Consider the following 14,463-nt stretch of genomic DNA (forward strand, 5'->3'; position numbering starts at 1 on the left):
AACTTGCTATGTAGATGGGGTTGACCCTGAGCTCACAGTCATCCACCTGCCTCTGCTTCCTGGGATTAGAGGTCTATATGTTGCCATGCCTGGCAATTTTAAAATTTTTTTTTTTTGTGTGTGTGTGTGTGTGTGTGTGTTTAAGAATTAAGTAAAAACCTCTTTATTACAATGAACTCAGAAATAAAAACATTACACAGATTTTTATCTACACGACTTTCCTGGTTCTTCTAAATTCCATATAAAAATAAAATATTAAACCACAACTTGTTTAAATCTGCCCTTGTAACAAACTAAATGGCAGAGAATAACAATATTCTAAAAAAAAATTAATTATGTTTATAACCTCTTCTTGGGAAGTCATTGCCCCTACAGGTTCTCTTCATTGAAAGGATCATTCTTCATATCCCACACAACCCTCTTGTCCTTTGTCTATCGGCCACAACTGACAACTTAACCACCTTAACGGAGAAACAGCAGGGCAAAGGCCCAGCCACCCCGTCACCTCAGGTCTGAGGCATCCTCTACTACCCACCAGCCTTTGTGGGTCCTTCCTACACTCATTTGGTTTCATTTTTGTTTTTATTACATTGGGCAAATAACTAACCTCCTCAAGTGAAAATTAGAGACAATGGTAGCATCTGCCTCATAGATTGGGTGGTGTTTAAACAGGAAGAAACTTAGAATTAGGCTTGGCATGTACACAGTGAGTAACTGCTAACTGGAAATCTGTTTCCATGAGTCTGAACAGGCCAGAATGATACTGTGTCCCTTTCACTGCCAATGATGCAGCCCAGGGCTGGGCACATGCCAGGCAAATTCTTTACCATGAGTCACACCTCAGTTCAATGTCAAAGGAGTCTTTAGGGTAAAACTTTGTACCCTAGGAGCACCAACAAGCTATGCTTGGACATCTGTTCTGATACACCAAATAGAGAGAAGCAGAAAAAAAAGAGATTTATTCACTGCAGCTACATCTGGAAGATCTGCAAATAAAGATATTTTTCCAAAGTCCAAACTTGGAGTTTGTTTTTAAGTAGAAGGCTAGGGCTGGCAAAATGGCTCAGTGGGTAAATGTACATACTGCCAAACCAGATGAGCTGACTTTGATACCTAGAATCCACATGGTGGAGGGAGAAAACATGCTTCCCAAAGTTGTCCTCTGATATCCACATGCACGTGTGGGGCACACGCACACACTTAGGAAACAAACAAAGAGCTAAATGTAAAAACAAATAAGCAAACCAAGGGCAGGAAGTATATGCAGCTCAGCATTCCCAGTCAAGGTGTGGTCCTGCTCATCACCAGGCTCTGGTCTGTTCTTGGAGGTAGTCTGAGAAGTTATCAGATTGTGTAAGATGGTTTTCCTGAGAGACATGCTCCTCCTCTAGCTGGCACAAGAGAATTAGCATTTCTTTTTCTTGATGATGAGTTTCCTAGGAAGATCTTATTCTCTGTGGCCTATTGTGTCAATAGTCTAGTAACTGATAGGAGAGGCCCCTGAGTCTCTCTTGGGTATTCCTTTGCCTCTTACAGTGAAGACTCAGGCAAACTTCTTGGCAGGGGTGGTGGTGGGCACTCCTTTTGAGGTTCCCTAGTGAGCACTATGTAGGACAGGTCAGGCTATTCTAATGAGTTGTCATAGATTGGGTTGCTATAAAGGAAGACTCATTTTGTTAATCCCAAAAATGGAAGGAGAAAGACCACTGACCCAAGTCATCATGGCCAAGTTTATTGAAGTAATTAGTTAATTAAAGCAAACTTTAAAAAAAAACTCTGTGTATATGAGCTACTTCCTTCTAAGGTGGGGCTTGAGAGGTCGGCATTAGATGTGAGGAAGACAAGGTTTTTATAACTCAGGGGTAAAAAGTTCCCAAATGGGGATTTTGCAGGCAAAATGGGTGGAGTTACAGGAGCAGAACATAAACATAACAAGTTAGTCATAAAGAGCTCCTGGATCAAAGACATGATTACAAGGTGGCTGTAACAACAGGTAGTCATAACAACAGGTAGTCATAACAACCTTTTGAAACAAAGGTAGGGTTGCACAGTGGTTTTTAACTTTCTGAAACAAAGACGTGATTGCCAGTTCCTGGAACAGGCAGTAGAGAATCATTTGTAGTTAAGGTTACAGGTGGTGCATCGCCCAATTCTTGAGAAACAAAGGGTTAGTCATAAACAGGAATGATGTTTGTCTCTGTCTTCACTATAAGATGGCTTTTAAGCCTAAGATGGAGACAGGTTGGTTTTTTAGTTTCTCATAGTTCTGGAGGCTGAGAAGTCCAAGACCAGGGTGCCAGCCCTTTCTGCTCTTTGTTCAACTGAACTATGCTCACATCCAAATTACAGACTGTGGGAGAATATTAAACAGAAGAGGCAAAACCCAGAAAGGATTCTAAATTACAAAGGGGAGTAGAGAGAGACTTTGGGTGTCCATGGTAGCCAGCTTACAAGATGACCCTCTGAGGAGATGCATTGCCTGAACAGGGTTAACCTGTGCAAGCACTGAGGTGTTCTGGAAAGGACTGGGCAAGACTTCTGAAACCAGGCAAAAGATATAGTGTGGCTTTCCTTATCCTCTTGGATAACTCTTTCTGAGGAATCCAGCCACCCTATCTTGAGGGTTTTAGAAAGTGTGAAAGGGCATACATAGGGAGAAACTGAGGCATTTTGCCAATAGCCAGTACCATTAGATGGACAATATTGAAAGCAGGGCCTCCTGCCTCTTTCATATGAATGCAGCTCATTCAACCCTCTGATTGGCATTTCATTAAAAAATCAGACCAGCCTGGCACGAAGAGACACATGTGCAGTGTCAGCATTACAGAGGCTGAGGCAGCAGGGTCACAAGTTCAAGGCAACCTGGACTAAATATTAAGTTCCAGGAGTGTAGGAACAAGACCCTGTCTGAGAAATGGGGCTAGCCATAAAGACCACTCCTGAATTCTTGACCCATAGAAATCAGATAAGATCATAGAGTTATTCTTTATTTTAAGCTATTTATTTTGATTCTTGGGGCCATTTGTTACACAGCAAACCATGGCTATTGCAAGTTTATAATAAAGATGCAATTGGTTCTGAAGAACATTTATATAATGCAGGGGAGTTCTTTTGTTGTTGTTTTGTTTGGTTTGGTTTTTCGAGACAGGGTTTCTCTGTATGGCCTTGGCTGTCCTGTACTTGGTTTGTAGACCATGCTGGCCTCGAACTCACAGAGATATGTCTGTTTCTGTCTCCCAGAGTGCTGGGGTTACAAGTCTGTGCCACCATGCCTGGCACACAGGGGGTTCTGGGTCTTTCTTTACTGTATTCGTTCCCAGGAACCTTATTGAGAAGCCATTTTGAGCTAGCTGGAAGAAATGCAAGAAGTTCAGAAGCAAATAGAGTTGGCTGTTTTCAAGAATCTGGGGATCTGAGGTGGGTGGCAAGCTCTAAGTACCTGCTTTCATGCCACATTTTCCATCTGTGTGATGGTCTGAGAACATCAGCTTTGGTTGGGCCTGCAGTGGGCAGCTTGCTCATCCCCGAGGCTGTACAGTTGCTGGGTTTTAGCGAGACTGATTGATAGAGTCAGTTTTCCCTTTAAATGCTAATGATGGCTTTGACACAGCAGATGCAGACATACAGTGTACCGCAGATTAAAATTAGGCTCACAATTAAATTGCTTACACATAGCAAAGGAGCCAGTTTGGACATCTTGGTAAGCAGCTACAACCAGCTGACAAATCTTGACTTGTCCTGATCAACACAAAACCTCGCCCAGCCTCAGCCAGAATGGACATGGTGAGGCCAGTAGTGAGTGGGCTTAGGACCTGGGACAGGAGAGGGCGGAACTTCTAGGGCAGGTTTTGTGCACAGCTCTGTATAACAACACACACCACACGCCTTCTTTGTCACTCCTGTGACAGGAAGTAAGTGAAAGCCTGCATTCGGGGTGCTCTGCTAAGCATACAAACTCAAAACAGAAAAGAAGCCCAATTTCCTACGAGATGAGGGAAGCATCTGGAAAAATCCAGGCTGGCCTTCCCTTTGAAGGGTCTCTGGACACCCAGAATTGGCTCCTAGTATATGTCCCAGAATGTAAGTGGCGTCTCATCTTGGAGATTGGCTCGGGGACTAACTCACATTGCAAGCTCACAAGAGATAGATGTCTAATGCCAGAAAGGCAACTATTTTAACACTAGATCTATTTTTTTTTGTTTTTGTTTGGAGACTCCTATTAATGGCACTGAATGTAATTAGAACAAGAATTTAAAGGATTTGAAGGTTTGGTAGCCTCATTAGTTGATCATTCCATTCACTTTATAAGTAGACTGAATGCTGTTTGAAAGCTATCCTGGTGACCAGGGTATTAAAAATATATACAATAAATAATATAATATAATATGACCAGGTATAATCCTTGTTCCATTCGGCTAATAGCCTAGCCATGCAAGCAATTGCAGACAAACTTGGGGAGAATTCAATAGAGAGGCTGATCAACGTGAGTGAGTAGGTAAGGGGTTCTGTGTGAATGCACAAGGCAGGACAGAGCAGCAGCTAGAGATTATGGAACATTCCCTACAGGGCACATCATTTTAGCTGCAGGAAAGGTTGACTACGGAAGCAGGTTGGGGGCATACAAAGTTTTGAAGTTAACAGACAAAAGGGCGACTACTTTGTGTGGCTGAATGTGATGCCTGGGTGATTCCCTGAGGGCCGGATGAAGTGCAACGGCAGAGGACGTGACCATCACCACCATGGAGACGTGCTTTGCAGATCATGTTGATTCCTGTGTCACGTTGGGAGAGCCTTGCTGGTTAGTACTGTTCTGCTTATGTGAGCGGGGGCAAAGGGTGGCCTGTGTGAAGGTTTTGCTCAGATCCTTTTACCCAGCCAGGGTTTGAGGGCCGAGAGAAACCCAATTGTTGGTAGGAGCAGGACTTCAATGGGAGGATTGAGTAAGAAACACTGGTTAGCAGTGTCGGGTCTCAGTTTTAGCTGTGAATGAGCTGTAAGGCCAGAGGAGACTCCAGGTTTTGACTGTGTTGGCTTGGCCTGGGATGGCCATTGGTGTTAGGCAATAGGCAGGGGCAAGAAGTGAGAAAGAAGCCGGTGTCATAAGCAACTAATGTTTGGAAACTCTCCACCATGGATTTGGCTCTGATTTATTTATTTAGTTTTTTTTTTTCTCAAGACAGAGTTTCTCTGTGTAGCCTTGGCTATCCTGGACTTGCTCTGTCGACCAGGTTGGCTTTGAACTCACAGAGATCTGCCTACCTTTGCCTCCCTGAATGCTGGGATTATAGGCATGCACCACCTCACCCAGATAGATTTGGCTCTCTACTACCCCAGTCATCTTATAAGGCAGGTAGAGAAATGGCAGTTGGACAGGAAGAGCTAGGCCCTGAGTCCCATGATTTCATCTCCTCACGACAGCCAGCCTTCAAGGTAGCCTCAAATCCAACAACAGCAAAAGATTGTTCTAAGGCTCCTAAAGTGCATTCCCTGTAGCCTCAAAATTAAATAATGCTGCATCCTGGACAAGTTCACACAGCCAAATCATAGTAGCTCCCGACAGCAGTTTCTGGAGCCAGAGCTGCAGAGCACACCACATCTGTCCCAACTTTTTGAGGATGTGTTACAGAGATGGGCCCTGGAGAGCTCATGAACTATCTTGGGACCTCTCCATTAGAAGAGGCACAGGGAAGTCAGAGAGCCTTGAGGGATGTTTGAGATGTTCTGACCTTGCCATGTGGAACTATTGGATATTCTGACCACTCTAGCCTGACCCCAGGATATTCTGATTCTGAATTTATAGATAAATAATTAAGGCAAGTTATGGTAATATTGAGAAATGCTTTTGTCAATACAAGTAAGTATTTTCTATATATTTTTCGATGTAGCCTAACACTGACCATTTTTATGGTAATGTGTGTGTGTGTGTTGTGTATGCTGTATGTGTATGAGAGAGGGCATGTACATGATATGACTTGAACGTGGAGGTCAGAGGTATAACATTCAGGGGTCAGTCCTCACCTTCTACCTTATTTTGAAGCAGAGTCTCTCTTGGGCCATTCTCTGCTTCCCACCTCACAGTAGGAACACCGGGTTTACAGCCCTGTCCCATCTGGCTTCTGACATGGATTCTAGGGATCTGATTGCTGCTTGTAAGTCTTGAGCAGCTAGTACGTTGTCCACTGAACCATTCCCTTGGCTCTTTTATGTCGGATTTCCCCCCCAGAGTGGTATTCCCCATGCATTTAATATATAATTGAAACTTTACACGGAATAGCCAACGTATCAGAAAGTTCCTTTTCATTCATAGTTCAGCTTTGGTTTTGCCCAACTATGACTTGTTATACTGTGAGCTAGTGCTTGCAGCAAGACCCTTAACCCAATTTCCCCCAGAAGCATTCTGCCTCTGTGCCAACTGGCTCGGGTAGCATACATTGCAGAGAAGCTTATAGACTACTGTGGTACCAATGCACTGGACAGGCACAGGGAAGACAGAGTTCCCGGGAGATCCTGCTGACCTCAGTGTCACTGTCAATCATTTTAAGCATGTTGTAGTTTAATTTTTCCCCATAAGCTAGATTCGCCGTAGGAAGTTAGAAGAAAGGAATTGTTGTCTGCTCACTTGTGAGTGCATTTGTGTCCTGTGCTCTGCTAATAAACCACACCCTTAAGTTCTTACCTACAGGTTTTCCTCTTTGTCTGTCTTAACCTCAGCTTCTCCCAACTAATGTACTTCCTAGCTGTTGGAAAATGATTTACTTTGTTTTCTGGTGTTGAGAATTGAGCCTTATGAATGCTAAGCACGTAACTAAACCCCAGGCTGCTATTTTTTCAATTTCTGTTTTGGCAATTGATTATTTTGATGATGCATGTCCTGTTAATTCTTGCTCTGCTCTTGACTTATGTTCATCTTCTGACCTTAGAGATGTCAGATGACTAAGTATCCTTTAAAAAGAGAGAGAGAGAGAGAGAGAGAGAGAGAGAGAAACAAGCCAGAAAAGCACATGCAACTCTTATTACTTCTTTACAACCTAAAACCAGACTGCAGCTGTTCTTGTTTTGATTTTGACTGGAAGCATCGCTGCTGACAAGTATTTTTCCATGAGACATTACAAAGTGGTCAGTTTGGTGGGCTGATGCAATAACATTTTTGTGATCAGCCACTGTACAAAAGAAGACTGAGAACATGCAGTCACTTTAAGGCCAGGATTGTCTAACTCAAGATCCACAAAAGGAAGATGGTGTCAAGTAGCATGACTCAAGGGTCATTTGCATAGTGTCCCTTTTTTTTTTGGGGGGGGGGGAGGTTTGAGACAGGGTTTTTTTGCATAGACTTGGCTTTCCTGGACTCAGTTTGTAGACCAGGCTGGCCTCCAACTCACAGAGATCCACCTGCCTCTGCTTCCCTGAGTGCAGGGACTAAAGGCGTGCGCCACCTCCGTGGCTCTTTCATAGGGCCTTTTAAATTAGAACAATATTTCCCCCCACTGTGCATTTGTTGTGCTGATTCACACTATGCTTTGTACTTCTTTCAGAGTGACTGATTCAAGACTGCATTCAGCTATTTATCCAAAATTTCTCAAAGAATGTACTGCCTATTTGGAAACAGCATATCAAGACAGCAAACTTTGCATAAGCCTTTTGTTTGTTATTGTTTAAACATGAAGAAAGGCCAAAAAGAAAAATAAAATACCTAGAAACAGATATAAAGGATTCTAGTGGAGGAGAGAGAGAATAAGGGCCTTTACAAGATGGAAATGAATACCTCATACCCACCAAATTGATCTGGATTTACACACCCGTTGCTTTGTTTCTTAATAAGTGCAGATGGTAAATAAAATTAAGTTGCTGAATCCATGTTTAGGCAATGACAGTTTCCCTTGCAAACCAAAAGTCATTTCCTACCATCTTGACTTTAATGCTACAAAATCCTTGATGATCCCAGCAGACCCCACGTACTGCATCAGAACATGTGAAGCCTACTTTCTACGATATAAAAAGAGAATTCGACAGTATGGAACACCCATGAATCATCTGGATTCCTGTAAGGCATCGAAAATCCTGGACAGACCGAAGGACACATAATGTTCAGTATTAGTGACTGCTGAACAGAATCTCAGCACATTGAATGCTTATCTGCTCTATTGATGGGTTTGTTGCCACCCGACTTTCTGTCAAAGTAGGAAGCATCTCACAATGCTTCATCTCCCATCTTCGAATCGTAGTGTGTCACAGGCTCCCCGCACAAGACTGCAAGCAGCCTCCTAACTCCCAGCTCCTGCTCAAAGGCTGGTATTTACTGTCTTGCTCTAACAAGGCTAATGGGAATTTAATTTCTCTGGCTTTTAGCTTGAAATGCTATTATCCTGCTCCACCTGTTTTTAGATTTTAGAGTTCTGACATCCCGAGGCTGCTGTATGGACCATGTTCCTTGTATGCATCCAGTCCTGGTCTTCATCGTCCTGTGCCTCGCCACTCCCTCCCTTGCTCCTTCTACGGTGAAGGTGGAAAGTACCAGTGAGCTAGATTCCTGGGAGCTCAGGAAGGAAGCGAGCCACAAATCTCCAGGACATTCAGACCTTTTGTCTGATGAACCTTAATGGATGAGATAAGCACCATACAATCAACATTAACTTCAACAATCTTTTTTATTACCTAAAATGACAAGCCAAATCAGTTCAATTTTGACCATGACAGAAACACAAATATCTCACTACAATAAATACTAACAGGGTTGAGATGAGGCACTTGCCTTGGGCACAAAATTTAGGGAGGCATTTAAAAAAAATTCCCCAGCAATCAAAATAAATGATATTTTATCACAGTAGTTAAAAAAATGCTAAACTTCATGATGAACAATATACCCAGATTTTAAATAAAGGATTGGCCACCGTGCCTTGCTGAAGCCATCTTGGAACATTAGGTGAAAGAGAAAAGATGAATTCTGTTTCATCTAGAAACTTGATTTTTCTGTGGCCCTCACTAGCTTTATCGTAGTCCCAGGCCTGCTAAGGAGAATGTGCCCAGCATGGAAAAAAAATGCCACAGCCCTTTCTGCTTCAATATTAATTCAGGGGCTGAAACACGGGCAGTTATTGTCAAGTCTAATTGCCACCACCAGTCAACCAACAGCCACAATCTGGCCCTGCTTTTGTAGTCGATTCAATTAAAAGGTGCTTCCCACCTCCCAAACTAGTCTTCTTGGTTCCTGGAAGCTGAAGATGTCTTGTTACCAAAAGTCCATTGCACAAACCACCACAGAACCCGCCTCGAAGAGCCCGCCCCTCTGCTTCAATCCATCAAAAGTTCCTCTTGCCACGGTAGGTGGCCCGGGTTCTCTCCTTGCCAGTCTTGGTCGGAAGTTGTCTGTGTGTCTTCTTCCGGTACTCCACTTTAGTCCAGCCCCCTTCGCTTACCCTGCTCTCCTCTTCACCTGCTTTGGAGGCAGTCTCGGGGTGCAGAGGCATGCCGGGGATGGTCCTGGGCACACGCCGGTCACTGGGGCTCCTTTTGAAGTCAAGGGACTGATGCGTGTTCAGGGCCGACTGGGGCAGCCTGTAGAACTTTCCAGAATACCTTTCTCTGGAAGGTGTGGAATGCTGACTCTTCCCACCGTACCTTCCTTTCGGGGAAGAGTTGAGGGATACACTGCCGCGGTCGTATTTATTTCTGCTACGGTTGGAGTAGCGGCCCCTCTCGGAGGAGCTGTCGGTGTTGACACTGCTGGAGAAGCCGCTGTCCCTGGAGTTGAGGTGCAGGGAGGAGAAGTTTTTGGTCAGCCCGTACTGGGTCGGGGAGGAGCTCCGGGAAGGGTTGATGGGTGTGATCTGCTGGTACTTCACCGGCGTCTGGGTCCGCCTCACCGCGGCAGCGTAGGAATCCTGGCTGCCATAGTACGGGAAGTACGGGGACCCCAGGATGGGGTTGCTCTGGGAACGCGGTAGAGATGTGTGGGATGCAATCTGCCGCATGCGCAGAGTGTCTAACCACTGGCAGTCCGCACCTGCAGGGAAATGGAAATGAGCACCTTCCACGCCACCAAGCTGCATGCCTAATTTACGAGCCTGGCTCAGGAAAGCCATCTCAAGGCTGCTTGGGGGGCGTGCCAAGCATTACCTTCCATGGAAGTTCCAGGTTAGGCACATGGACCTTTTTCTTTCCTACCACGAATCCTTGGTGAGAAAGGTTCGATGTCCTTGGCAGTTTTCTATTTCTGCTGACACACACATGGAGCCATACGGTACTACAGCATCTTCTTCCTAAACTGCCACTTCTCTACACTTCCACCAAGAGGCCTGAGTCTCGGCAGCCCTCTGTGTCAAGGGAAGCTGGGCCTCTTCTGGCCCATCGCTGACATGCTGATGCCAGCAAAGGGCATGTTTCTCTCCTGCCCAAAGCAGGATTGGTGTGGGGTAGTCTGCTGGATTTCCGAAAGATCTTTTTCTCTAAACATGAGACCAGGTCAGGACTGACACCTGGGACTTTCAGGGAATCGCCACGAGGCGTCGCAGCCAGGAATCGCAGCCAGGCCACGGGCAAAGTCAGCACAATGAGTATGGCGGGGAGGGAAGGAAGAGGCCTTCCCGTAAGATACCATAGCCAATGTATTTGTCGTGCTGTGTCCAGAGCCTACATCACCTTTGGACTTTTAGTAATGGAAGAGAATACATTTTATTAAATCAATATTTGAGGATCCCTTCAAATGCCAACTGCTGGTCCTAGACCCCGAATATCTAATTTGGTAAGTCTGGGGATGGCTAGGAGCGTATGTGTCTTTTGACAGGTTCACAGAGGATCCTGCAAGACCAAACTCTGACACCCATCGAGGTAAGCCAGATGAAACTGGATTTTCTACTACCGGCAGGTGAAAAGGGGTGTGACAGATCTTGTGCTTGTAGCTCAAGAGTCTTGACAAAATCCCAAGCCTAGTCATGTTGGTAAAATGTCCCTGATGGTTATTTGCAAAAGATTATCAGCAGATCGACTGTTGACAAAGATGAAGGCCCGGCACGCTGCCAGATACTTTGTTGATGGCCTCTGAATGTTCTTCAGGATTCTGGCCACTCTGGCTGGTGGTCTTTTAAGAATATTTGTTCTCCTTGGCAAGTCAGACCGTACAGTGACCAACATAGGGGACAGGCTGTCATAAGTCAGTGACGTTTGCCCTTGCGGGCAGTAAGTTAAGAGTCACACCTTTGTCTCCAGGCCTGCCAAAGGGCCTTCTGGTATACTGTCAGAAAAATACTTTTCTCTTGGGGAAAAAGAAGGGCTGCTGAGAAAGCATGCATTTCTGCTGCGCCTGGTTGGTATAGGTGTCATGGTTAGGAAGGAACAGCACATGGATTTGTACACATCCCCCTCAGCATACTTGGGAGTTTGCCTCAGCCCTCCACTTATTAGAGTTCCTCAGCCTGCAAGCAGGGAGTCAGAACGTTTGCTTGGGTTCACCAGATAATGACCAACCTCATAGCCTATCAGCTGGCCCTGCCTTTCTAAATTAAAAAAAAAAAAAATTACTATCACCATTCAAGTTTTTCTCTTTACTGCTCTCCTAAACTTTTAGAACATTCATTTATTTATGTGCTTCTCTGTTTTAGCGCATACGTGTGTGTGAGTGTGTGAGTGTGTGAGTGTGTGTGTGTGTGTGTGTCTGTGTGTGTGTGTCAGTGAGTCAGTCCTCTCCTTCTAGCCTGTGGGGTCTAGGGATTGAACTCACATTTTCAGACTTGTCTTTATATGCCATCATGCTGAGCCTTTCCATCAGGTCCTTTCCTACTTCACTCTTGTTTTGTTCATCCTTCTCCTTCCTTTCCCTATCCCAGCCTCCATCATGCATTATCACTGCTTTTCGGGACTCAAGAAGTCCTTGTGCTAGGGAGTCAGAGTGCTTGCCTAGCATATGTAAAGCCCTGATTCCATCCCTGGCAGCCCATTAAGCAGATGTGGTGGCCCATGCCTATAATTCTGGTACTTTAGAGGTGGAGGCTAGAGTATCAGAAGCTCAAGGTCATCTTCAGCTATATGAAAGTAGTTCCAGGCCAGCCAGGGATACACAAGACCCTGCCAAAAGGGGGGGGTGTGTTGATAAGAAGTACTGTGGACTGAAGTGGCCTTGCAGAAATGTTTGCTAGAAGAGTCATATCTTTGCTTACAGGTACATTTTTAGAAACTGAATAAGCAGACATTTTTGTCATTGCAATGCAATGTGACTACTTTTCATCATTATAGTTATCTGGATATTAAATTTGTACGGTGTGTTCATATTTACTCTATATAGTACTCTGTAATCTGCTTATGAAATCGGTATTACAGGGTGAAAGTGATCAAAATACATTGTACACATGTATGAAAATTCTCAAAGAAGCAGGGAAAAACTTTGAAAAAAATGAAAAACTGTAAGAGGGAAGTACTGTGACAGACATCTGTGTCGCCCACTGCCTGGCACTCGCCTGGGTGAAGGGATTGTCATAGCTAATGTTCTGGACTCAGGCACACGTGAGGTACGGCACGAACACTAACTTACTTGAGTCAGACCTGCTGCCGGGGTTGCCCTCAGAGCTGGAGAATACCGTCTGGATAGCAAGCTGTACTGCTTTCACTTCATCCTGAGGCTTCGTTCTGCTCCAGTGAATGGCGTGCACGTGCTTAGTGAGTTTTGGCGTTCTGACGTCACTCTGTTAAAAATAAATAAAAAAACCCATGATCATGCGTATATACATTTATAAAGTGGGAAGGGAAATGCACATAATTATGCCATTTGCTCAAATTAGTGAATTTAAATAAGAGGAACATTTTAACCACCTTTCCCCTAATGGACTCTAGCACTTCTCCCCTCCTTTCTTTCCTCTCTTTTCTCATCCTATGCCCCTTTCTGCTTATGAGATTACTGAAAAAGAAGGTTGTCTTCTTCCAGAATTTTTAACATTTGACAGAGCTGGTCTACCTCTTTGATAAGAAATGTTTTTCATATATGGAAAAGAATACTTTGTTGAACAAATGGACACTGACCACTGTTTTGCTTAAGAGCCGAGGGCACTGGGATACACACAGGGGGCAGAATGAAATAAGCCTGCCCCTGGATAAGTGAAGGTGAGCAGGCCCACGGTGAGACAGGATTGAGAGTGAAGAAATCAGGGTCAGGAGAGGATGCTGGACCAAGATGACAGACAGTCCTTGTCCTGAAAGGGTCCTCATCACCAGGAACATCTGCAGATTACAGTCTCTCTAGGGCTGTGGGTGTAGCTCAGTGTGACATTGGCTTGGCCTGTAAATGGCCTTGAGGTCCTACAAAATGGAACCTAGTATGTTGTGGTGTACACACCTTTAATCTCAGCACTTAGGAGACAGAGGTAGGTGGATCACTGAGAGTTCAAGGCCAACCCTGGTCTAATAGCAAGTTGGAGACCAGCCAGAACTACATAGAAAGATCTGTCTCAAAAGAGAAGAGAGGAAGAGGAGGTGAAGAGAAAGAAAGAAAAAGCAAGAAAAAAAAAAAGCAAGAAAGAAAGACAGACAGACATGAATTCAAAAACTGGAAAGTGAGAAGTGGCTTATCATCATTTTAAAGTACACGAAGGAAGAGTAGGAGGGAAGAAAATGAGAGGGAGGAAGGGGAAGAAGAAGGGAGAGGGGGAGGGGAGGGAGGAGAAGTCAGGAGGGGCAGAAAGAATAGGAGGAAGAGGCAGAGGCAGCAAGAAGCAGTCGAGGCATGTGTGCAGAGCTGGCATTGGGCTGCTCTAACTGTCCGGTTAAAAGGCCAGTTAACAGGTGCCAGTATTGCTGTCACACTTGGCGCTGTGCAGGCTGTGGAGTAAGGTGGACAAGGTCTGGGTCTCTTGATTCTAAAAGGCTACACTGTGATAGCTCAGGAAACCGCCTCAGTGCAGCAGGCAAAGTCCAAGGGAGACTGCCTGCATCTTACTGCAGCCTTGGTGAGCCAACCAGGTACGGGGACTAGGAAGAGACAGTGTTCCTGGAGCGGAGACACGAGGACACTGACTCTGCCACTGAGTACCCCAGAGCCCCAGGCTTTTTCTCTCCCTGCCTGTTTCTGTGTCTGCCAAATGAAGAAAACCGTTACCCACCTTTACCTGAGGTTTGTGAGACCTGTACCTGCCTCTTACAGTTCCTGGTGTATGCTCACTCCTTCATAAAACTGTCTGAAATGAAGTTGTGCATGCCCTACCGATGGAAGCTACATACTGATGTCTTTACGCACCCCCAGACTCTGCTATGACAGCGCCCCTCCAGCCTGCCCCATGCGAGGGGCCTGCCTTTTCAGGGTCAATGTCCCAACCAGCCATAAAGACCTTGTTGACTTTTACACCGTTATTAGCATTATATACTTATGTTTGTTTGTTTTTTTGAGACAGGGTTTCTCTGTGCAGCCTTGGCTGTCCCACACTCACTTTGTAGACCAGGCTGGCCTCAAACTCACCAAGGTCTGCCTGCCTCAGCCTCCCAGAG

General features: G+C 45.0%; 1 protein-coding gene across 2 annotated transcripts in view; it reads right to left on the reverse strand.

Annotated features, from left to right (window-relative positions):
- Nucleotides 1-8,626: 8,626 nt before the first annotated feature.
- Map3k20 (mitogen-activated protein kinase kinase kinase 20) overlaps nt 8,627-14,463 on the reverse strand; it is a 146,286-nt gene continuing 140,449 nt past the window's right edge. For both annotated transcript variants that reach the window (XM_021646985.2, XM_021646986.2), the window contains exons 19-20: nt 12,521-12,671; nt 8,627-10,000 (exon numbers count right to left, since the gene is read on the reverse strand). In XM_021646985.2, coding sequence (XP_021502660.1) covers nt 9,297-10,000; nt 12,521-12,671 — 855 coding nt within the window. In that variant the 3' untranslated portion in view covers nt 8,627-9,296. The remainder of the gene's footprint in view (nt 10,001-12,520; nt 12,672-14,463) is intronic.

Source organism: Meriones unguiculatus, chromosome 8 (genome assembly GCF_030254825.1).
Source record: "Meriones unguiculatus strain TT.TT164.6M chromosome 8, Bangor_MerUng_6.1, whole genome shotgun sequence".
Taxonomy (NCBI): Eukaryota; Metazoa; Chordata; class Mammalia; order Rodentia; family Muridae; genus Meriones; species Meriones unguiculatus.